The sequence below is a fragment of the Felis catus genome, chromosome D2 (assembly GCF_018350175.1).
Source record: "Felis catus isolate Fca126 chromosome D2, F.catus_Fca126_mat1.0, whole genome shotgun sequence".
In the NCBI taxonomy this organism is placed as follows: Eukaryota; Metazoa; Chordata; class Mammalia; order Carnivora; family Felidae; genus Felis; species Felis catus.
In genome coordinates, this window is record NC_058378.1 from 45,678,697 (window position 1) to 45,702,043 (window position 23,347).

At 53.4% G+C, this 23,347-nt stretch overlaps 1 protein-coding gene across 2 annotated transcripts; it reads right to left on the bottom strand.

Moving 5' to 3' along the window:
* Positions 1-9,804: 9,804 nt before the first annotated feature.
* GDF10 (growth differentiation factor 10) lies at positions 9,805-23,053 on the bottom strand. 2 transcript variants are annotated; one of them, XM_003994143.6, is made up of 3 exons: positions 22,136-23,053; positions 12,770-13,695; positions 9,805-10,800 (listed from the first exon to the last, which is right to left on the bottom strand). In XM_003994143.6, the coding sequence occupies exons 1-3, from the start codon at positions 22,449-22,451 to the stop codon at positions 10,609-10,611; spliced, it is 1,434 nt and encodes a 477-aa protein (XP_003994192.2). In that variant the 5' UTR covers positions 22,452-23,053; the 3' UTR covers positions 9,805-10,608. The 2 variants fall into 2 exon arrangements, with proteins under 2 accessions (XP_003994192.2, XP_019669013.1); XM_019813454.3 differs by having other exon boundaries at positions 12,770-13,692; positions 22,136-23,045.
* Between the last annotated feature and the right edge of the window lie 294 nt (positions 23,054-23,347).

Sequence of the window (23,347 nt, forward strand, 5' to 3'; positions counted from 1 at the left end):
GTTAATGAAGGCTCTATAAACATCTGACAAACACGCAGGGCTTGTGGGAAGCCCACGGCCTGCTGCAGAGAATCTGAACTTCTCCGTGGGGTTATCGCCCCCCTAATTAGGATCCTCTCTCATTTCCTTGCCAGCTCCGTTCAGAAGAATCTAGAGACAGGGTGACCCAGGCTCCATCTCCGGGGCCACAGAAACAATTCGGGAAACAGAGAAGACCAAAAAGTCCTCCAAATATAGAAACAACACAAAACTCCCAGAAGACTTCCACAAGAGAAGTGGTGGGTGGGGTGGGTGGCGGAGCGGGGTGCCCCAGGGTCAGTGGGAGGCGGGCTCCCTACAGAACACATGTGTGCCTGTGTGTGTGTCTGGAGAGCCCGGTGTCTGCGTTGTCGTCTGTCAAGTGAGATCCCTGAACATTAGGGATCAGGGAGGATGGAGGCTTTGGACCTCTGAGAGGAGGGTTCAAACCCTGGCTCCCTCATATACCACCCACTAGTGTCACATCACCTCTATGACCCTGGGGTCCAGAAAAGAATTGTGTGGAATCTAAGATGATTCTATGCTAAACATCATGGCACCATCTGTTGGGTGGCCACATTCTGGCTCCTACTTCCTGTGGTTCCCCGGCCTGCCCTCCGGGGACACCACACCCACCCTGAGACCTGTTGCCCAAGCCCCAGAAGCGCTCTGTGCCTGGGCTTGGGGGGCTCCTTGCTCATGTCAATTGGGCCACACTCGTCAGCCAGCAGAAGTGTGCAGTCTGGGGAGAGGAAGGGAGGCAGGGAAGCCCTGAGACCAGCATATGCCCAGGAGATGTCTCCCTGGCCCCAGGAGGCCAAGGTCCCAGGGTCTGTGTGATTGTAAGAGCATCGTGCCCACACGTAGGCTCTGTTCATTTCCATTATGTGTGGCATTGACCAAGGTAAGGAATGGGGATAGTTAACAATCTTGGGGGCCTATTCTTTTTTTTCTTTTTTTTTTCAACGTTTTTATTTTATTTTTGAGACAGAGAGAGACAGAGCATGAACGGGGGAGGGGCAGAGAGAGAGGGAGACACAGAATCGGAAACAGTTTCCAGGCTCTGAGCCATCAGCCCAGAGCCCGACGCGGGGCTCGAACTCACGGACCGCGAGATCGTGACCTGGCTGAAGTCGGACGCTTAACCGACTGCGCCACCCAGGCGCGCCATTGGGGGCCTATTCTGAGGGGTATTTGAACACGAAGTTTTTCCATGCTGGCAGGACTCCTGGGGAGAGGTAGCACTGAGCTGAGTAGCTTCAGGAAGACGTAGGCGGGGCCTCGGCAGGCCAGCTGGCGGAGGTCAGAGATCCCGGTGTGTGCCCAGTGTTCTTCCCACCCCTAATGGGGGCAGGGTGAAACCAAGAGCCTCAGAGTTGCCGGGCCTGAACAGAACTTGCTGTCCCCATCCTCTGGGGACACTGTCAAAGGAGGGTGGACGGGAAGGGGTGCAGCTTCAGAAGTGCTGCTTGGAGAGGGGGCAGGAAGCACGCTGGGCGTTGAGCCAGCTCAGTGCAAGAACTCCCTGGGGCGGGGAAAGGATGACGGGGTGTGGAGCCTGAAAATGGAGCTGCAGCAAAGAAGGCCTGGGAGGAGCTGGGAAGTGAGCCAGGCGTCCCCCATGGTGCTCCAGTTCCTGGAGGTAGCCCAGAATCAGGTCCCATTCAAGAGGCGGAGCCAAAGGACACAGGGGTGTGGCCTGAATGTGGGTCAGGGGAGCATAAGGGGGGGTCAGGGGCTGCTACCTGATGTTTTCTTAAAAGCATGGTAGGTTTTATTTTCTGATTTATCCCAGTAGTACATAGTGCAGATAATTGGGGGAATGCAAAACATGAAGAAGGAAATAAAAATAACCAAACGTCTCCCCGACCAGCGATGCCCACAGTTAATATTTTGAAATAGAGGATATGCAGCTCCACAATCCTGTATCTACAACCCTTTCGGCGAGGAGTGTTTTGAGATTCTGAGATTTTCAGATTTTGGAAATTCGGTATGGCACATATACCGTACTATCCCAATGGGGTTGGAGATAATACCTTATAACCAAATACATTAACATTTCTGCAGTGACACAAATAAAAACACACATATCCATTCAATTCACGTTTTGCCAGAAAAAGAGTTAAAAGGAGCTTCAGGTTTTCTGATAGTTTTGGATTTGGGATCTCAAATAAAGGACTGTGGACCTGTTTACATATGGGGTCACCACATGTGCCCATGGAGACTGCACATGAGCCCTGCCTGGAGGCACTGGTCACATAGACTGTAATGTGGATGATGCCCGCAGAGCGGTGCAAAGCAACATGGCTGTGTATTTCTATAATGCTCTGCCCAACAGACGCAGGGTATCAATATATCCATATGTCGTTTGTTGTTTTTAACTAATTGCATCAGGCCTCCTGATCCATGTTATCAGGAAGTCTGATCCATTGCCTACATTGTTCAAGTGTGCTATAGGTTTATTTAGTTCAAATGAGGTGGAGGTAGATGGTACAGTCCAGCCTCTTAATGCCAGAAGTGGTTGGGGAGAAAGGGCTCCTAGCAGGTCCCAGCTGCTGTGGCTTCTCAATGACACCTGGTTTTGTAGTTGGGGGTGGGTCCCACACATCTAAGAGCTGCTTGAGCACAGCTGCTGGGATGCCCCGGCTGGTTCAAGTTTCTGCCCAGATCTCCGTGATGTCCTCTTTTGGGCACCAAGATAACAGACTTCTCAAGCACACTCCCCGGCTTACCGTTTTTCAGAAGGCAGGTGGCTGGGGTGAGAGAAGAAGCTGTCCATGGCCACATTCTGATCCCATTCTGCTCTCACACAGATCTCTAGGCTCTTGTAGGGAGCCTGGGTCACCAGCTCTGACTCCCACTTTCCTCAAGGTGGTGTGAATTCAGAGACCTTGTTACCTTTTTGTGCAAATGAGCCTTGGTCCAGCTGGACAGATCCCCCTAACTCCGTGCCTTAGGGAACAAGGTTTGGGTCTCATTCTGTCTTTCCCAACAGATGCAGGGATCCTCAAGCAAAAGGACCCCCTCCCTCTCCTGCCACCAGTCAGGCCTCAGGCTGCCTTAACTGAACCACAAAAGATAGTATTTACCCTTCTTCTCCCAGTTTTCTCCTCCCCCAAATAGAGTACCATATGGCCCAGCAATTCCACTTTTGTGTATATACCCAAAAGAATGGAAAGCAAGGTCTCGAAGAGATATTTGTACGCCTACGTTCATTCATAGCAGCATTATTCACATAGCCAAAAGGGTTGAAGCATTCCTAGTGTCCCCTGGTGGAGGAATGGATAAAGAAAATGTGGTACACACATATGATGGAATATTATTCAGCCTTAAAAAGGAAGGGAATTCTGGCACATGCCACAACGTGGATGAAACTTTAAGACATGCCGAATGAAGCAAGCCAGTCACAAAAGGACAAAGGTTGCGTGATTGCACTCACAGCCAAATGCATAGAGACAGAAAGTAGCATGGTGGTTGCCAGGGGCTGGGTGGAGGGGCACCGGGATGTTATTGACTATTGGGTACGGAGTTCTAGTTTTGCAAGATGAAAAACGTTCTGAGGAGGGACGGTGCTGTTGGTTACAGAATAATGTGAATGTACCAAATACCACGGAGCTGCCAATGGTAAATTTTAGGATATGTATCTTTTACCACAATTTGAAAAAGGAATTTAAAAAAGTATATCATTTAGAGTTCCTTTTCTCGTAGACTACAGACTGTTAAACCAAACAGGTTTAAACAACATGGATTACGGCTAATGAAAGCTGCAAAGTCCAGGGAAGCTTTGGCTTAGCACAGTCTAGTCTGGTCTAGAGTCTAGGCAAAGTTGTAATAATGTTAGAGCTGCCTTCCACTGTGTGGTCTTCACCCTCTGCCTCTCTGTTTTGGCAAGTTGACAGCAACAGGTCTGCATCCTGGGGAGGAGGGAAGAAGGAGGGGAAGGGAGAAAAAGCCCAACTGGAAGTCCCAGTTAGTCTCTTGGTGGCTTCTTGGTCCTGATTGGGTCATCTGCCCATGCCTTAGCCAATCATTGCGAACGAGGGGAATCTAATGCCCTGATTGGCTTAGGTGGGGGTGATGCCGCTGGCGGCAAGGAATGGAAGATTGAAATAATTCCCCCAGAGGGGGTTAGATCTGGTCACCAGAAGTCGCTACTAAAGGATGGTACAAGTATCTTCACATGCCATGAAAATCTTTCAAAAATTCATTTTTTTAAAAAATGTTTACTTATTTATTTTGAGAGGTGGGGGAGGGGCAGAGAGAGAATCCCAAGTAAGCTCCATGCTGTCAGTCCCACCAACTGTGAAATCATGACCTGAGCTGAAATCAAGAGTCAGACCCTTACCTGGTTGAGCCACCACATACTTCATTTTTAATGACTGAAGACTATTCAATAGTATGGACATATCCTAATGTATCCAATAGTCTCCAACTGTAGGACAATTGGGCTATTTATTATGATAATGTTGCAAGGCACTCTGGTATAGTCTACATTTTATCTTCAGGCGGTTCATCAGAAGAGGGATGTCCAAATCAAAGTGTAGGCAAACGTCTTCAAAGCTCTGGGTAAACATCGCAAGTTGCTTTCCTGAAATGCTCTTTCAATATTCACTTACATTAGCAGAGCCTAGGAGTACCTGTCTTACCACCCCTCAGCGGTAGCTTTTTCTAGTCTTTAGGAATTTGATGAACAACAAAAAATGTGAATTTGCTTTGCTAGCTGCGCCGGACTATATTTTCTCCATGTTTTGATGAGCCACCCCACAGGGTCTGGACTTTAGTCTTCTGGAAGGTACAGGGGTAGCCGCCTCTTACCCACACATGGTCCAGGGCCCATGCTTGGCAATCCTACTTGGTACCACGCTGTGTGTCCAGGGAGAGGGCCGGAGGGATCCACAGATGCTGGGTGCTCCTCAGGAACACTGCGTACCTTTAGCACAGAGCCTGGCACATGGTAAGTGCTCAAGAAATACTCATTATTGCTCTTGTCTGTACAAGGTCTGATCTTCCCATCGCTGTGTCTATTTCCCCTGTCTTCTGTTCCTCTGCCCCTGCCTTCTGCAGAGCCCCTGCTTTAGATGTGCTTTCAGTTTGGGATGCCTCATACTCACTCTCCCGCTGCCCTCCGCCTGGGCCCAGTCCCTCCTGCCTTTCAGTGCTTGCCCAGGACCCCTCCACCACACAGCCTCTGTGTTCTGAGTGACACCATTCAGACATCTGGAACTGCCCGACAACCACTATGAAGGGCCCTAGGACCACTGTCTGCTGTTGGCTTGAGCTGGCACATCCTTCCTGCAATCTGACATGCCCAGAGAGCTGGCCCTGTGCTCATGGTGGATCTGAGGCCTTCCCTGGGCAGGCCTCTACGCTCATGCTGCACTTGTCATGAACACCTCGGGTTACTCCGGGCAGTGTGTTGGTCAGGCTGGCTCTGCCCTGGTGGCTGCTGACCCAGCCTTGTCCCCCTGTCTGGACTTGATGGCCAGATAGTTTGGCATTACTATGATATGGTGATTTTTTTAATTTTTAATTTTTTTTATGTTTTTATTTTATTTTTGAAAGAGAGAGACACAGAGTATGAGTGGGGAAGGGGCAGAGAGAGAGGGAGACATAGAATCTGAAGCAGGTTTCAGGCTCTGAGCTGTCAGCACAGAGCCTGACCTTGGGCTCGATCTCACTGACCTTGAGATCATGATCTAAACTGAAGTCGGATGCTTAACCGACTGAGCCACCCAGGGCCCCCTGTGCTATGGTGATTTTTAACGAAAGCCTCTGTAGTACCATTTTTCCTGAAACTTATGAATTACAGAAATTGAGTCATCCCATGCAGTTGCTACAGGAGAAGCACAATTTAATTAACAAGAGAGGCACATCTGACTCATCCATTTATTCCAAGGATCGCTGAAGCTCATCCTTCCAGCAGACAGACTTCAGCCTTCATTTATGGAGGTAGGAGAGGATCTGCCTAAATTTTTATGATAACAGCTGCCTCCTGGGGGTCAGGAACCCCTTTGTCCCAGGAGGCATGGCAGGAGGACACCTATCGCTCTGTGAGCTTCTCCGACTCCAACGTTTACCCACACGTGGCTCAGAAGAATGAAAACTGGACCCACCTTAAGGCTGTAAGGAGAGAGAATGAGCCATGCAGAGCAAGGCCTAGGTCCCTTCCCAGCTCTGCGCCCAGCCTCTGTGACGCCCTACTCCTATTTGGCACACGGTAAGTACTTCCAATGCGAGCAACCTGTCTCAGGGCTGCATCCAGCTGGGCAGCACATTTAGTAGAACAGTGGTTCCTAAGGTGTGGTTCCTGGCCCTGCAGCAGCAGCACCTGAAAGCTGGTTAGAAATGCAAAATTTCTGAGCGCCTGGGCGGCTCAGTCGGTTAAGCGTCCGACTTCGGTTCGGGTCATGATCTCACGGTCTGTGAATTCGAGCCCCACGACAGGCTCTGTGCTGACAGCTCAGGGCCTGGAGCCTGCTTCGGATTCTGTGTCTCCCTCTCTCTCTGCCCCTCCCCTGCTCATGCTCTCTCTCTGTCTCAAAAATAAATAAAAACATTAAAAAAAAAAAAAAGAAATGCAAAATTTTGGCCTGAGTCAGCAGCCCTAGAGGCAAGGCCCAGCAACCTGGTCAAGTCCTCTGTGTGATTCTAATGCACATTCAGGTCTGCACATTGGTTTTGATAAGAGGAGAATTCATACAAGCCTTCCAAGAGATCAAGTATGTGTATACTCTATACATACGTGTACGGTATTTGGCACACAGTAGGTGCCAAATAATTGAATACACAGGTGCATTCCTCTGCTCACCCCCTACTCATACAGACAAGACTGCTGGGGGAGACGGAGGAATTTAGAATGGGATTAGAAATAAAAGAGGTAGGAAAAGTACTGCAAAGCTTGAGTGAGCATCATTTTCTCTGAGAGTAGAAAAGAGAGAGGGAATAAAAAATCTCAGGGGCACCAGTTTATCAGTGAAGGATTTTATGTTTGCAGCTTCTGGGAGCAGGAAGGAGACTTGAACAGCCAGGGCTGGCAAGCTGGGCCTGCCCTCCTGGTCTTCCCACCAGAATCTGGTCCAAGCCCTAAATGCATTTTGCACCAGCTGGTACCTGTGATGTCTTTATGTGACCAGCCAATCTAGCTCTTCCATCCCGGCAGAGCCAACTGTATTCCTTTCCCCCTGGAGCCCCCTCCTCACCCTCCCACCCTCACCCCAGACCTCTGCAGGCTCCTCCAGCATGGCCCTACATCCATCCTGGCCCCAGAAGGAGCATCAGTTGTAGGTTACAGCTTGCGTGGCATTTTATGAGTGACTCAGACATACAGAGGCACCTATCAGAAGGCCTCGGGCAAGACACTTGGTAGCACCTGGACTCAGTTTCCCCACTTGTCAGCGAAAAGAAAAAAGATAACATCAGAGGTTTTCCAAAGTTTCCCCTCCACCTTAAAGTCGCTAGCTCTTCCTTTTACTGTCTCTATTTGTCACACGAATTAATATATGAGGCCCTACCCTTCCAGAGGATATAAACACTCAAGAATAGGGCTCTGCAGGTCACCACACTGCCACCTCCAAGCTGATACAGAGGCGGTTGGGTGACCTCAGGGACCCACGCACATCTTGGCTGCGTCCTGGAGCCTTTTGCCTTTGTGACAATGTGATGTTGATATTTGGCTTTTGAGAGGGACAAAAAAAGTTGTTTCATCCGTACATTTCTTTCTATACCTTGCTCTCCTAACAAGGTCACTCAGTGCCACTGGGAAAACCCTAATAGGCTTGCAGTGGGGGCCACTGTCCCAGAAGCTGGGGATCAGCACCAGCCACAGAGGCCTTGAATCAGGCATCCTTGAGCATCAAAGCTGACATGGCCTGTGGTCTTGGTAAGTCACGGGGGCGGGGCATATTATTACCCCATCCTGAGCCTGTGTTTCGTGGCAACAATTGGGTAATCCACTTGCAAGTTTGCTAGGAGGCTAAACAAGATGCCGTGTCGAAACCTCGCGGTGCCTTACAAATGTGAGCAGTCACTGATGACACCAGTTGCTTCCAGCGCACTCCGCAGTCACCACCGCCGGGTGACAGCCATCCTGGCACAAGCACAGAGGCTCTGCACGACGGGACCCGGGGGTCATCTTCCCAGCCTGCTCCCTGTCCTTGGAAACCAGAAATGAAGGCCCCGAGACTCAGATCCCCCAGACACTGCAAGTGCCAGAAAGACTAAGACAGAACTCTTGTAAGACACCCCAGCTTTCTCAAGAAATGGAAAGAGAGCAGTGTATGAGAAAATAATTGAGGAGGAGGAGGCGGAAAAATGAGGAATCTAATATTGAGAAGGAAGGCATTTGGAGCCTTATCAAGACCCAATAGTTTTACTCGTTTTGTTATTAATTTATATCCTGTAATGTTCCAAAAAGGATTAGATGTGGCCAGCCAGGCGCTAAGTTTGCAGATCAGTTTGAGACGCCCCAGCATCCAGTGAACGGACCATTGGGGTGCAGCACAGTCCCTGTAGGAATAGGCAGTGTGCGGGCTAGGGACTACCCTCACCTCACTTAATCTCTGCCGAGGCAGGGCCACGGGCCCAGGGCTGCTGTTCCCACACATGTCCCAAGACCCTTGGAGGAGAGGTTGGGCAGACTGTGCTGGGTCCCCTGGGTGCCCCGAGACACTGCCTCACCTACCTGTTCTGGGCCCTCCCTCCAGGGTCTTTTGCTTTGCCTCTAGCTGCAGCCACTGTGGCCTTCTGCAGAGGCCACTTGGGCTTCCAGAGCTACTGTGACCACCTATGCAAGGGGCCAGAGGCCTGGGAGTAGCCTGGAGAGGAGGTCTGAATGTCCAGCTCCTTTGCCTCAAGGCCGGGCTAACCTGGAGGTGTAATTAAGCTCCAGAGCTCCCCACAAGATCCAAGATCTGGGATGCTTGGCTTCTCGGCCTCCTGACCAGCTTTACCCCTTCCTTACCTATTTCTCCTGGGAGCACTTCCTCAGCTATCACTTTCCCAGGAACACTGGACTCAGTGGCCAGACTTAAGACAGATGCCTTGGGTTTCTTTTCTCCTCCTAAGTCCCCTCTCAGAGGTTAGCTCATGGCCTCTCAGTCTCCTCCAAACAAGACTCAGGGCCATGTCACCCTCTCAGGTCCCAGCCGAAGGACTGTTACACACCTGCCCCAAACTGGACCCAGATTCTTCTTCAGAAATGCTGGTCAATCAGCTTCAGTCACTATAGTCGTAAGGTGATGTCAGCTCAGAGATAAGGGAACCATTTAGAGGAACCTATTTTGGGATGGAGCTGCTGACGAGGAAGCAGGGCGGCTGTTCTACAAACATGCACAGGGAGAAGCAGACATTCTAGTTCCCCAGGAGCCCCTGGACCTCAGGAGACACCCCTGACTGCTTCCCATTGGATCTCTTGCTTGAACTACCCCAAGTAAGAGGTCTCTACCCAGGCAACCACAGACGTTCCTTTGAATGTCTCAGACACCTTTCAGTCACTCAATGTCCCTTCTGAAGCTAAGGATTGAGAAAGCTCTGTGAGACCACTGTGCCTTCCTGGGGCCCTGTCCCGCCTGGATGAGCCCAGGGTGGCACCTGTGGGGCAAAGTGGGTGGGCAGCATGCTGGAAGGCATAGGAGTAGCTGTTTTCTGGAGTTCAGGATAGAGACAAGAAGGTGTGAAGAGGCCTGGGGGGGGGTGCAGCTCTGCTCCTAAAGGAGACTGTGTCCCCAGCAGCCCCCAAGATGTCATATTTATAAATAGGGATCCTTCCATATTTTGGAATGGGTGACATTCAGTTTTTCAAGATACCACTGTACCTTTAATTTATTAGCATCCCATAAAAACACATAACATACACAATCTACAGTATAGAAAGTATAATTTACAAAAATATAAAAATCTTGGTTATTTTTTAGTATTCCAACATATTATTGTAGGTGTTATTTCAATAAACATGTTTAAACAATGCACACTTAACCGGCACAATTACCTCGGCGGGGAATGGCGTCCACCCCCTCCTCTTTGTTTTAAAATAAAATATATATTAAGAAAAAGAAACCAAAATTGGTTATAGGTGCATACGGCTTCTGTGAAAGCTGTTGCAGCAGAGTTTGGAAGTTTATACCGTTATTTAGGCCCTGTTTTCCAGAATCAGTATGTGGCCCAGAGTGTTTTAAACGGATTCTTTAAACAGAGGTTCTTTCTTGTGAAGACAGCAGGTGCCCTCAAGTTTGCAGTCTTCTCCCAAGGTTTTGAGATGATGGTCACAAAAGCCAACACTACAGACACATCCGGCTTTCAGGTCTTCAGAGCAGAGGGGATGGGCAATGGGCAGCCTTCAGGCGAGCCCTAATTCCCAGATTCCTTCAGGGGATTCAGACTGGCATGTAGGGGGCTAAGTCATTGGCAATGAGAGACCCCAGAATGTGCCCCAGGGGACAGATCTTTCTGGAACCCAGCCAGGGTGCCTCTGAGCTCTGCCCCACATATACAGCTGCACCCCTCATCAAGGCCTCACCCCAGAAGGCCCTGAGGATGCTACCCTGCTGGATGTGGGGTGGGGCGGAGATTTCCTTCCACCCGGAGTGGCTGGTCTTACCGGCAGGCACAGGTCTCCACAGACATGTTGGGGTACACCTTCAGAACCACGTTCCGGTTCTCGTCCAGGAAGAGGACCCCAAGAGAGTTCATCTTGTCGGGAACGCAGCAAGGCTCTGGGATGCCCGGGACGATGCCCACAGCCCTGACGATGCTCTGGATGGTGGCATGGTTGGACGGGCGGACCATCTGCAAGGCAGGAAAGGGCATGGTTACCTAGGCGCTCTGCCCTCACCCACCCACTGTGCCACCAGAGCATCCTTGACTGAGGCCACAGAAAAGGTGTCGATCTAGGAGAAAAGGTGACTTTCCGGGGCTGGGCACACATTTCCTCTGAAGTCAGCCACAGACTGCGTCCCAAGGAGATGTGCAAGGGCCTCGGGCCTTCCTGCCCCTCACGTCTCCCGGAGGGAAGACACATCCCTTCATGGCACTGGCCACTTGGGGGCACCTGTGCGTCGCTCATCCCCAAGGAGCTCCTGGAACTGGGCAGGAGTTATCCAGAGGGCGATGCCTAGCTGTTCTGCCTGGGCCACAGCTGCCCAGATTTCACAGTCCGAGGAGTTCAGACATGCTTCCAGTGGGAGGGTGTTCTCAGCACTGGAGGGGAAGGCCCGCAGGCGTGGGCGCGCCAGCATGATGGGGCTGGAAATGGATATTTCCCAGAAGGGTGTGACTGCGGGGAGGGGGGGGGGCCGGGGGGAGGGATGTCAGGGACTGCTTCATCTCGTCATAGTATCAGTGGTATGGGGCGGGACTACCTTAATTCTAATAGGAAATGGAAGCTTCAAATGTCAAAGTAACCTGATCAAGACCGCTCAGTTAGGAAGCAGCCAAAAGTCAAGGAAAGTTGGAGGAGCCACGCGGGTTTTCTTTCCCTCCCCAGGCGGAGTCGCATACCCAGAAGAGCCTGGGCCGTAGCCACAAACACAGAGAATGCTGTCTCACACACCTCCAACAAGAGAAACAAGACCAAGCCACGGGAGTTTCAGCTCATTTCGGGCCAAAGGAAGTTTTATATACAGTGCGTTCATGAGGAAGCCCCCTTGCGTGGGGAGGTGAAAGGAGGGACATCTGATTTGTGGGTTCAGGCTGCTGTCAGGGAAGGTGGCAGGCAGCCAGCTAGACTGATAAGGTAAGTGCTGGGTCAGCCAGCTGGAGCCTGCCGACTGCTCATCCTGTATCTGCCCAGGCCTGTGCTAGGCTCTTCCGGCCAATACCTGTCTCCCTGTTGGGCACCTCCCTTCCTCTCTCTTGCACATGCGTGGCTTTAAGGAAAAGCCCCTTAATTCCCCAAACAGGTTAATGCTGCCTGTGTCTGCGGCTGGGATTTCCCAGCTGACTGATTTATTTACATTCAAATTGGATTTATGCACTGACTTCCTTTCTGGAAGGGGAAGGAATGACCTGGAACTCAGCAGAGGAGCTAAGCTGGAGGAAAGTGTGCACACTGTGGGGAGGGGCGACATCAGCTGGCAGCCAGCCCACCACAGCTCTGGCTGTGGGGAGCTGGATGGACAGAGCCACAACCCAGACTGGAGGGAAGGTGAGGGTCTGGAACCCCAGGGCCAGCACAATGGCCTCATGCGCTGTTTCCTGCAGACTCGTACAAGTGAAAGCTAGTTGTCCCTTGGGTTCCTGCCCCGAGTGGGAGGCGGGGAGCAGGGAGTCCATACAGGAAGCCACTGAGGCCAACTCTCCACTGGTCACAGATGCCAACACCCTGAGTTCCGGGCCAGGAACAGAAATGAGAGCCTTGGTGAGGAAGGGGCTTCAGAGGCCTGTCCTGTCTACAGGGGGGCAGCATGGACTCAATCCTTGTAAGGCAGCTGCTATGTGGGAACACACACCTAAGGAGATGGGTTCTCCTTTTCAAACGAAGCAATGTTCTGATTTAAAATTCAAACTCCACTAAGTCAGCACTTTCAAAAGCACAGCCAAACCACGTCTGTCTGTGGGCTCTATTCACCTGACAGGCTGCTGCTCTAGGACCTCTGCCTACCTGTCCCCTACCTTGACTCGATGCGAGGTGTTCCAATCCCCATTTTACAGACAGGAAGCAGGTCCCAGGGCAGAGGGACTTGCCGGCAGGGGCCGTGCGGAGAGTCACAGAAAGACAAGGGGCTGAACGCATCGGTGTTACTCAGACACAGCCTACCTTGGGCATGGGGAACTCGCACACGCCGGCGCAGTAGTAGGCGTCGAAGGACTTGGGCAAGATGATCCATTCATTCCACCCGATGTCTGCGAAGTCCACCTTCAAATACCTGCGGGAGCAGACCCTCGGCTCGGCCCACTGCTTCCTCCGGGCTTTCTGCATCGTCTTCTCGTCGAAGTCCAGCACCCTCGAGGAGCCCACGAACACATCCGGGCCCTTCTTCCGGCGGTCCTTGCGCCCAGGCCGCGGCTTCAGCGCCCGGAAAGGGCCGGGCCACAGTTCGTGCTTGTGGTAGTGCTGGGCGTGGGAGGCGTGCGCCGGCCTCTCGTCCAGCCCTGGCAGTTCGTTGTCCTGGAGGGGTCCGGTGGCCTGCGTGGCCCGGCGCACGCGGGGGTCCGCCGAGCTGTTGGGGGCAGCGCCGGGCTCCGGGTCCCCAGCCTGGAAGGGGTCATATCTCTGTAGTGTCACTGCCACACTGTTAGGCTCCGAGATGGCCAGGTCGTCAGCGTAGACGAGGATGTAGGGCGCGTGCGGGCTGGGCCTGGACCCCCCGGGGGCCTTCTCCCCAGGATCCAGCTGAGCAGAGAGGATCAGCTCGCCATCTTGGCGGGCTGCCTTGACGATGGGGGAGATGTCCTTGGCCTGCCACAGTCCCCGTGGCGGGGGCGCCAGGGCCATGGCCCCGCGGAGCAGCCCCTGTGTGGCCGTGTTCTGAGAGAGACTGCGGAAGAGAAGGTGCTGGCGAGCGGGCAGGCCCAGGGGCAGTAGGCGGCAGGACACATTCTTGGCCCGCTGCTTGCATGGGGCCTCTCGTGCCCGGGGCCACCGAGGTTCTGCGTAGAAGTGGAATGTGGCCGCGAGGATCATTTCTGAATCCTGCATAGAAGTCAGGTTGAAGAAATACACAGCTTTCTGGTCGACCACTTCTGTGAGGGAAGAACAGACCGTAGTAGGTTAGGTTCTTTCTAAGATAGGTCCGGGTGGTCCCTGGGTCTCCCTCCAGGGGCCAGGTTGGAAGAACAATGCCCATTTAGGGAGCACCTCCAGGCCAGCCAGGCTTTCTTCCTCTCATGTAATCCTCACAGTAAACTGAGGAGGGTACCCTTACTTATCCTCAATGAACGGATGAAAAACTGAGGTCAGAGCAGTTGGGGACTGCCAATAAATATATCCTTGCTCCAAGCAAAGGGTAGGAGTCACATAGGGGCTCAGGTCTGCCGGGCCCTAACGCACATGCCTCCTCTCCCTGCACTCCAGTGCCATTCAGTGAACAAATGGCCAAACATCACTGACAGCTGGTGGAGGAGATAAAGTGGAATCAGGTTTCTGGGATGGGTTGGGTTGGGTCCAAGCCCTGCTGACAGCCCCCCTCCTGTATCTGCCCAGGCCTCTGTTTCACAGATATCAAATGCAGTCATTCTTCCAAACGAGGTGAATGAAGTGGAGCCCCTCTTACCTTACTTTCCCTGCATTGTGAGTGCTTTCTGAGGAAAACTGGCCTTAAGGGCACAGCTGTTTGGGTGTCTTCTATTTGTTTTGCCTAAGGGTTTTTAAAGCTTTTTTTTTTTACAAAGAAAGGGCAGTATCAGGGTTGCACAAAACCAATCAACAGAGTCCCCAAAGACCAGGTTGCTCTCCAGAGGCCCAGATCATGATAAGCACTGGGATTCCTCAAACACTGCATTTGCAGCTCTAGAATGCTCTGGCCCCTGCATCCCTGAGGCTGTCAGGCACCTCTTTCTTGGTTCTACTAGGTGAACCCTAGGGCCACGGAGCAGAACATCCTCATCGGTGGCCCCAGGAAGCTGCCCCAAGATCAGGCAGCATGAGTTCTCTGAATGGCCACATCCTCTGGAAGGTTCGAGTAGGAGGGAGGGGTCGTTCCCAAGGCCTCCCTATGACACTGCAGGCTGGCGGGACACCAGAGCCGCCAGGTTGGCTGCCTTCCTCCAGCTGCTCTACTTCCTGATGCCAGGTGTCTGTCTGCTGGTGAAGGCTTCTGGGAAAAGTTGCCAGAAGGATAGAGCCCCCAAGCATGGGAGTGTGTATGTGTGCAGGGACACTGGGCCCAAAGGGCATGTGTCAGGTCCTTAGCTTCTCTAACACCTGCACCCACAGAATCAGCTTGGATTTGTTTTTTTTTTTATTTAACCGAAATCTTCAGGTTAAGGCTATTTCCTTCTATTAGGAAGAAGGTATAATTCGATTGGGAATTGTCGTGTACTCTTAAGGGACTGCGAGAGAAAGAGGAAGGAAAGGAAAAGCATATCCAAGGAGGGCCTGATAAATGTCAATCAAGGTTTGGATGACACCCTAAAGACCCTGCCTTTTGTGACCCCTTGGAGCAAACCCGCCGGAGACAGTGGCAGCCTCCCAACACGCTCCACACACAAGGAGCCGGGCAGGGGGCCTTGAAGGCCATTTACACTTGGCTTCTCCAGACACTGCAGCCTGGAGTGTTACGGGCTCAAGTTCCACATTTCCCCAACTTCCTGATCTCTGCTCTCCTCCCCTGGAGATGCTGATTCAGAGGGTCAGGGACAGAGGGGCCAAGGAATTTGTGTTATGAACAGCATCCCGGGGGATTCCAGCCATCAGGCCAGTTTGTGAATCTAAGGTCGATGTGTGGGTGGGGAGCAAGCTCCCCAACAATGCAGCCCCCACACCCGTCGGGCTAGAAAGGGCCGCAGGAACCAGGCCCCCAGGCTGCATCAGGACCACCCCAAGCTCATCTGCCCCGGACAGACAGTCGGGCCTCCATCTCACATAATTCTCTGCAGGATTAAATAAAGAGCATACGTAGTGTGCCAGGCACCAAGGAAGAACCCCTAAGTGTGGTTCCCTCCCACTGCTATCCAAACATCAAGGCTGGCGAGCAACTCGGTGTCCCCTCAGTGATCCAAATTATCTGAGTTGTAACCCAGCTCACAAGGCAGATGAAGTATTTCTTCTTTCATCCAATTTGAGCGTATTTTTCTGCTACAGATTCTTTGCTAGAAAATGCTGAAGAGGCTCTAGGATGGACATCTCTGACTCTTTCCAAGGAGCTTGCCCATCACAGCAGGAAGCAAGCATCTCCGGCCTAGGAACTTAGAACCTTTGGTGAGCAGCAGACTGGGAGCACAGAGATGGGCCTCCCCAGAGAACAGCCCCTCAGCCTCCCTCTTAGTGGTGAAGCTAAAGGACTACAGGGTCTATGAAGAAGGTCGGCTGTGACCACCATGGCAGGGCCAGCAGCTTTGGCCTGAGACAGGTGTGGTCCAAGGAAGGTGCTGGGAGGCCTGCCCCCAAGGAGCCTCAGAGGAGAGCTGGCCTTCCCTGAGGGGTATTTCTGCCCAGGATGCAGGAGAGGGACAGTAAACGCTGCCCCGCTCTTAAGGCTCCGAACCGCAGAGAGGGGGAGAGACCTTTGAGGTCACGCAGCCTGATCCATCCCACTCAGGACAGGAGTCCTTCCTCCGTTGGGCTTGAGCCACCTTTGGACACCAGGAGCTTGTCCCTCATGAGGCAGCCTGCTGCCTGAAGACCCGCTCTGCTGGGAACTGTGGGTGGACATGGGTCCCCCCCCGTCTCCCACCTGCGAAGGGCCGCAGGCTGGGTCTGCTCTCTGACCGCTCCTGAGTCACGTAGTGCAGGGGGCTCTGGGCTGTGGCTGAGATAAGGGGAACCTACGTGAAGTCTCCCGGCTTGGATGAGCCTGGGCCTCAAAGGCGAAACACCCAAGAGAACTTCCTATTTCCTGTGAACGGCGCTGGTGCCATATCTCATGGTCAGCAAGAAAAGTTCCTCCCTCCCTCCCTCCCTTCTTTTCTCTTTCCTCTCTCCCTCCTTTTATATGCTTCTTTTCCTTTCTCTTTCTTGCTTCCCTCCGTGCCTCCCTCCCTTTCTTAGTAAACATTTCCGAAACTCCTACTCTGGGCTAAGTGTTGGGCTGATGGGGGGGTCCTGGAAAAGGTGGCCAGAGCCACCTCAGGCCATAGACAGGCCATCGTGATGACGCCATCTGCTGCCCTGTCACAGCTTTGCAGAGCACTGTCCAAGGGAGGCCCTGGGCATTCACTCACAGGTCACTGCCCTGCTCAGAGCCCTCCATTGGCCCTAAAGCAACACTGGACCCCTTTGCAGAGGCCCTGCTTGACCTGGCCTGCCTCCGACCCCACCCCCATCTCTGCCCCAGTCACCCTGGCTTCTGGTCCTTCCAACAGGAAGCATCCTCTCTCAGGGCTTTGCCTCAGCTGTGGCTTTTTGGCCATCAAGCCTCCTGCGGCAGGCACCAGCCCCTCTCCCCTTCAGGTCTCTGCTCAAACTTGCGCTCAGAAGTACGTGGTGAATGACGGGGGAGAGTGGGGTCTTTGCTAGATCTGTCTGCCCCAGTTAACAAAGGGTGATTCCTGGCCTGCTGCCCTGGGGTTCAGCAAACACATCCTGAAAGAAGTCCAGAAAACCTCGTTCTTTAGTAAGACAGAAAACCTCGTTCTTTGGTAAGACAGAGATGATACAAATCCCCCTGGAGACAAGGGGCAGCAGGATCTTTGTCCAGTTACTTTCGCTTGAGCCTCAGTTTTCTCCTCTTTAAAATAGGAATAATCTTGTGTACCAGTTATGGAGGTCCAGGCTTCCAGCATGTATGCATGTTTGATTCCACATTTTCCCAAAGAGGAGAGCAGACGGGTCATTCACTCTCTGAGAGAAGATGGAGCTTCAGAAAGGGTATCTAACTTGCCTAAAGTCACCCAGCTGGTAAGGGGCAGAGCACCCGGGGCTGTCTGACCCCAAGGCCATGCTCCCCTGTGTACTCTAGATAGAATGGTGATTTACCTAACAGCAAATGTAAAAAAGGCCATGTGCTGTGAACTGTAAAACATTTTGCAAACACAAGTCATTATTTGGATGGGTTGGAATTCTGCCTCTCCAAGAAAGAAAGGACTGACTTTATTTAGACAAACCCATCTCTCCTTGGAGTTTTTGAAATCTCAGAACCCTAACTGGGTCTGCTTTGTGGGCACTCAGCCTCCTTTCCGAGGGTAGTGGGGATGGGACTGGAGGTGGAGGGAGAGGTAGCTCTATCCCAAGGGTTCCCCAGGTACCCTGCTGGCCAACCTTCAGGACAAGAGGACCTTCAGACTGCTCTGCCCTATAGGAACAGAACCCAAGCCACATGGGATTTGTCCCTTCATCTACTGCCCTGGAAACAGCCAACAGGGAGACCAGAGGGAGAACGTGAGGCTGAAGCACCCATGGAAGCTGGAGGAAGGGAGCCATGGGCCAGCCATGGGCACAGAGGGAAGAGAACGAACATGCATCAAGCATCTATTTTCAGGCAGGCCCCAGAGGAATCCTGCTTGCATCACTTACGAGCTATGGAGCCTTAGGCAAGTCATGGGGGGCCTCTTTTTGCCTCAGTTTCCACACTAAGCTGAGCAGAGTATTTGTAGGCACTTCCCAAAGTTGTAAGATCATCTCTGTAGAGCTCACGGCATGGTGCCTGGCACCGAACACGTTCAGAACATACTGGCCGTGTGGTGTCACCAACTACTGCTACGCTCAGGGCACCTTGTCCTTGCCCCCTCCCTGTCTTCCTGTCCACACCTCTAGAAGGAGCCAGAGAGTCTCACAGCCTCTCTCCTCCTGCGTCTGACCAACCGCAGTTCCTACTGGCTTTGTGTCCTGTTTCTCCACAGCCATCCTGAACTCTGCAGCCCTCCACCACTGTCCTTACCCATGGCCCCTCCTCAACTGCTACTGTGGCCCCAGATCACTGTCATCCCTCGCATCACACTCATGCTTTGTAAGGAAATCTATTACAGATGAAGAGTCAATATCCTTACTACACAAAAAAGCTTCTACAAATCAGTAAGAAAAAGTCAAGAACCCCATCAAGGAGGAAGCCATTTCCATAGGGAAAATTGCAAATGGCCGACAGGCATGAAAACCAATTCGGGATGACCAGTAATGGGTAAAAGGTAACTTCAAATGAGGATATAGCAACTTTTACCTGCATGTTAAAGATATGATCTTATTAGATACTGTACATATATAGAGAATATAGTAATACAGTTATATAAACTATAATATATATGTATTAACTCTGGTTTGTGATTAGGAACGGATTCTTTTCTTTAGTGTGATTTTCTATGATTTGCAGGTGAGCACAAATTTATTTCATGCTCTCTCTCTTCCCCCTCTCTTCCCTTGCCTCCCCCCCCACCCCCCACCCCCCGATGTCTGCTCACCTGCTCTGGGAAGGCGTCACTGGCCCCTCCCCACTGGCCCTCTCCCTGCTGGGTCAGTGTCATCAGGTCCCTTGGCCCCTGAAACACGCCCACAGCCCCTTCTCACTGCACGGCATTTATTTCTCCTTGACCCACCAGCTCGTGCATTTTTCTGAGCAGGGCCAAGAGTGTCTGCATCTTTGCATCCTCTGAACTTACAGCACCTGCCACCTAGTGAAGTGCTCGGGAGAACTGAAATGAACGTGACTTTTGGCATTGTTGGCGGATAGGTATGTAATACTACTCTCATTTAAAGATGAAGAATCAAGTTCAGAGAGGTTAAGTAACTTGCCCAATCTCACACAGGTCAGTGGAAAAGCTCAGGTTTAAACACAAGTTGTTTGGGGCAGTGGGGGCAGGGAATACCTAACCTTAACCCTCAGCGTCTGGCTCAGAAACTCTCTCCACTGCGGTAGACTTAATAGGGAACAAGACACATTTCAGGGAGCAATGGAAGGGAGGGAGGCAGGGGTGGCTGAAGCAAAAATAGTAGCATCTAATAAATTACGGACACACGTGCCAGGCACTGTCTTAAGCACTTGACATACCTCAGTTCATTTAAAAAACCCTATAAGGAAGGGAACATTACTAGCCCTGTTTTAGAAGTGAAAAACAAAACCTGAGTGGTGGACAAGTTTAGTCCCTTACGCTGGTCGCAGCCTCAGGATTTGGACCTTACCAGTCCAGCTCACAGCCCACACTCAGCACTTGAGCTATGGTGCGTGGTGGCATGCAAGTTATGTGGTTCCATTGCAACAAGGAATGTGGCTGCAGGGACTAGACCACTGGGGCTGCAGAGGCCACTGTCAGGCCACAGGATGGTACCAGTATGTTTGAGGGCTGGAGCTAAAAGCCCCACATTTGTGCCTCACCCAAAGACGAGGGGCCCTGCCCAGGCTTGCAGCTGGATCGCGGGGTCACAAACCCGGCATCTCTGAGGGCTGGCGAGGGGCTTGGTGTGAATGGAAGGAGGGGGATGAGAAACCAAACTGCCTGGGCCTACGCTATGTCAGGCACAAACCCACCTCATCCCACCGCATCTTCCCCTCCCCACTGTGTGCACAAGAAACCCATGCCCAGAGGGGTAAGGCTGGTGGAGCTGGCTGGGGCTGGTATTCATGGCTGTCAAACGGTTCCAAGTAAGCGTGCTGCATTTGTCAGTCGCACACTGGTCCAGAATAATTCTGATCTCCCAGAGAATTGTCTGTTCTGCCCTCTGTCTCCTAAGTCCCGGCTTTAGTTCTGCTGAAGGTGGGAAGAGGATGCTAGCAGTGGGGACAGCAGATGGGAGGTGCCACTGTGAACAGCCCCCTACCTCAGCCTCAGTTTCCTTATCTGTAAGATGGGAGGGCTGGATTTGAAGTACTGTCTCCAGGTCCTGCTCAGGGCTAACATCCGATGCTTCGCTATTACTTCTACTGCCCCCATTCTGTGAAAGTGGAAAGACAAGGCCACGCACCTCCATGCCCGGGCTGCGGCAGTGGGTGCGCTCAGTGGACGCGCTCACCCCTGTTGCAGCAGTGACTTGGCTGACGTTGCTTTCCTCAACTACAAGGCTTTGAGGACTGCTCAGTGGGTGCAAGGTCAAGTCTTCACCTATATGAACACAAATGCTTTGTATTCCCATGGAAACAACATGCACCAATACCTCATCTGGCCAGTGCTGGGCTCTGGGCAACCCCACAGGAAAGATACTGGCATGACCTGCCCATTTTGTAGATGAGTACACTAAAGTCCACAGAGCTTTAGTGATTCGCCCGCCCGAGGTCATTTTTATGCTGGCTAATTCTTGAGTGGCTTAATTTAATAATGATGCTCCAGACATGGACTCCATGCGGTGAATAAAAAGTACAGGGGAGGACAGAGTTAGATCCGGTTGGAGCCCAGAAACACTGACCAAGTGGTCTGCTAAGTGGGGGGTGGGGGGGACAGGCCTCTCCGTGGCAGATAGTCCCCAGTACACAGTTACACACGGCCAAGCTTCCCAGGTCTGGCTTTGAAACCATAGGTGTTACCTTGAGTCACACAACCAGCAATCAACAGGTGGCCGGCCTGATCCAGCCTGTCTGGCCCCAGTGCTGGGCTTGTTCCCCTCCACCTCAGGAGGGACCTTAGAGACCAACAGTCTTTCTCCTGATAAATGGTCTTCTCCCCCACAAGGGCTGCAGGGACCCCTACCCACATTTTCTGGAATGATATTCTGTGACCATGAGTGGTCTCCATGACAACCAGGGTTTTCCCGCCACTCCTGCCACCAGGCTGCACCTTGCCCAGGGCCTGGAGTGGTAGCCCAGCCGGGGCTGGTTGATAGCTGAGGCCACAGCCCCAAAGTGCTCTCAGTGCAGGGCGGGGGGGGGGGGGCGCTCTTTAAGTGGCCTCTGTCCAGCTCCCTCCAAGAAATGAGGAGAGGGGAAAGGATCTGCTTGGGTGGGGCAAGGGTGGGAGGGGAGTAGGATGCCCCCACTGCCCAAGCTTCTGGACCCTTCCTCAAAGCCCTGTGGTCTGAACATTTAAGGTTAGTGCTGCATTTCATGGAGGTCTCAGTTGTGTGTACCCAAGACAAGGCACCCAAAGCCCTTCTCAGTTCACTCTGTTGCCCCAGCCACCCAACTCACCGTGTGCCCCAGTTAGAGCTTCACGTCCTCTGCCTGGGCCGTGTCCGGCAGTATCTGGACTGCCTTATGCCCACCTGACTGGACCCACTCAGTGTCAAGAGCCTTCTCGTCTGTCAAGAGCCAACACGTCTCACCCCTATGACATGGATACCACCCACCATGAGCTTCCCCAGCCCAGTACCATCTCACCCTACGCTTAAAGCTTTGTGTATGGGGTGGTCTATGTCTACACAAGTGTGACACCCTCCCAGGTTTGGCAGCACGCTAGGGGCAGGAATTCTGTGTCACTGCCACTCTGGTGTCTCCACTGGAGTCTCAGAGCCTGGCATAAAGTGCTTGCTGAATAGTGAATGAATGAATGAATGAATGAGTCTATGACTAGAAGGAAGAAGCAAAGAGGGTGCAGTGGCAGGGGAGGATGAATAAGTGAGGAAGGGGGACTAGGAGAAGAGGGGGTGCCCGGGGCCCCCTCTACTTACCCAGCCGGGCCCGGAAGCTGCGAACCGTGTTGCCCCCTCCTGGCCTCGCGCCCCTCCGACTGTATTTCTCATAAAGCCGGAGCATGTGGACAGCGACCATGTCTTGGGCGCCGGGGCCCAGAGTGGTGGCCGCGTCCCCCAGGGACCGCCAGGGGTCCTTGATCCCAGCCAGACCATCAGAGGCTGCAGGCGAGGCGGACCAGGCGGGGGCCGGGTGGCTGCCGCCCGCGTCCCGGAGCAGCAGCAGAAGCAGAGGCAGCAGCGGCAACAGTTGGGGCCGCCTTCCCGGGCTCGTCCCAGCAGGGCCACGGGCCATGGTGGGTGGCGGCGGCGAAGGAGGGTCGAAGCCTGGGAGGAGGAGAGAACTCGCGGGCGCACCGGCGACTGCGGACGGACCCTGTGGCGGCGGGAGGGCGCGCGGGGCGCTGGATGCTGAGAACCGCGCGGGGCGCGGGGGTAGAGCGGGACCCGAGGCGAACGCGCAGGTCCGTCCTCGCCGCCCGAGCCGCGGGCCAGCGGTCACGGCCGTCCGGAGCCCCGCGGAGCCGAGCCAAACCTGAGCCGACGCGACGCCCCAGCGGACTCGCGCGGCGAAACTTTGCAGCCCACTGGGCGCCCTGCTCCGCGGGTTCGGGGGGCGGGGCGGGGCGGGGCGGTCGGTGGCGCCCTCGGGGGGACCGGTTGTGCGCCCGGGACCACGCGGGGCCGCCGCCGACACGGCTGTCCCTGGCCCGGCTGCGGTGTGCGTGCGCCCGTGTGTGGCGGCGTGCGCGCGCAGGGGTGTGCGCCCGAGTGTGCGCCCGGGAGTGTGGGGGGCGTGGGCGTGGGCGAGCTCGCTCCCCGCTCCCCTGCAGAGAGACGGAGACCCGGACCGGGCCGGCTCCTGTGTGTCGGCGCCACAGCCTGGCCAGGGTTGCGCGGGGGGCTGGGCGGCCTTGGGAGAGGGGCCCGCCTGCCGGGTTGCCCCTGTAATGGCATGTGATGACTATGTAGTTGCAAGATGACAGCTCCCCCGTGAGGACCCGAAAGGGGATGTGTGTGTGTGTGTGTGTGTGTGTGTGTGTGTATGCCAGGTTGCCTCTGAGCCGGTGTGTATCCAAAATGCAAGAGTGAGGCGAACACGGACCCTCCCGGGGGCAGCCTCTGAAAAGAGAAATCCTAACTCCAAAGCTTAACCAACCCAGGGCAACTGGAACCAGATCCTCATTAAAA

Excerpts from the sequence above, each read along its gene's own strand:
- GDF10 (XM_003994143.6), bottom strand. The coding sequence starts at position 22,451 with ATGGCCCGTGGCCCTGCTGGGACGAGCCCGGGAAGGCGGCCCCAACTG. Across the intron at positions 13,696-22,135 it reads CAGCTTCCGGGCCCGGCTGG|AAGTGGTCGACCAGAAAGCT; the intron begins GTAAGTAGAGGG and ends CTTCCCTCACAG. Across the intron at positions 10,801-12,769 it reads GCGAGTTCCCCATGCCCAAG|ATGGTCCGCCCGTCCAACCA; the intron begins GTAGGCTGTGTC and ends CCTGCCTTGCAG.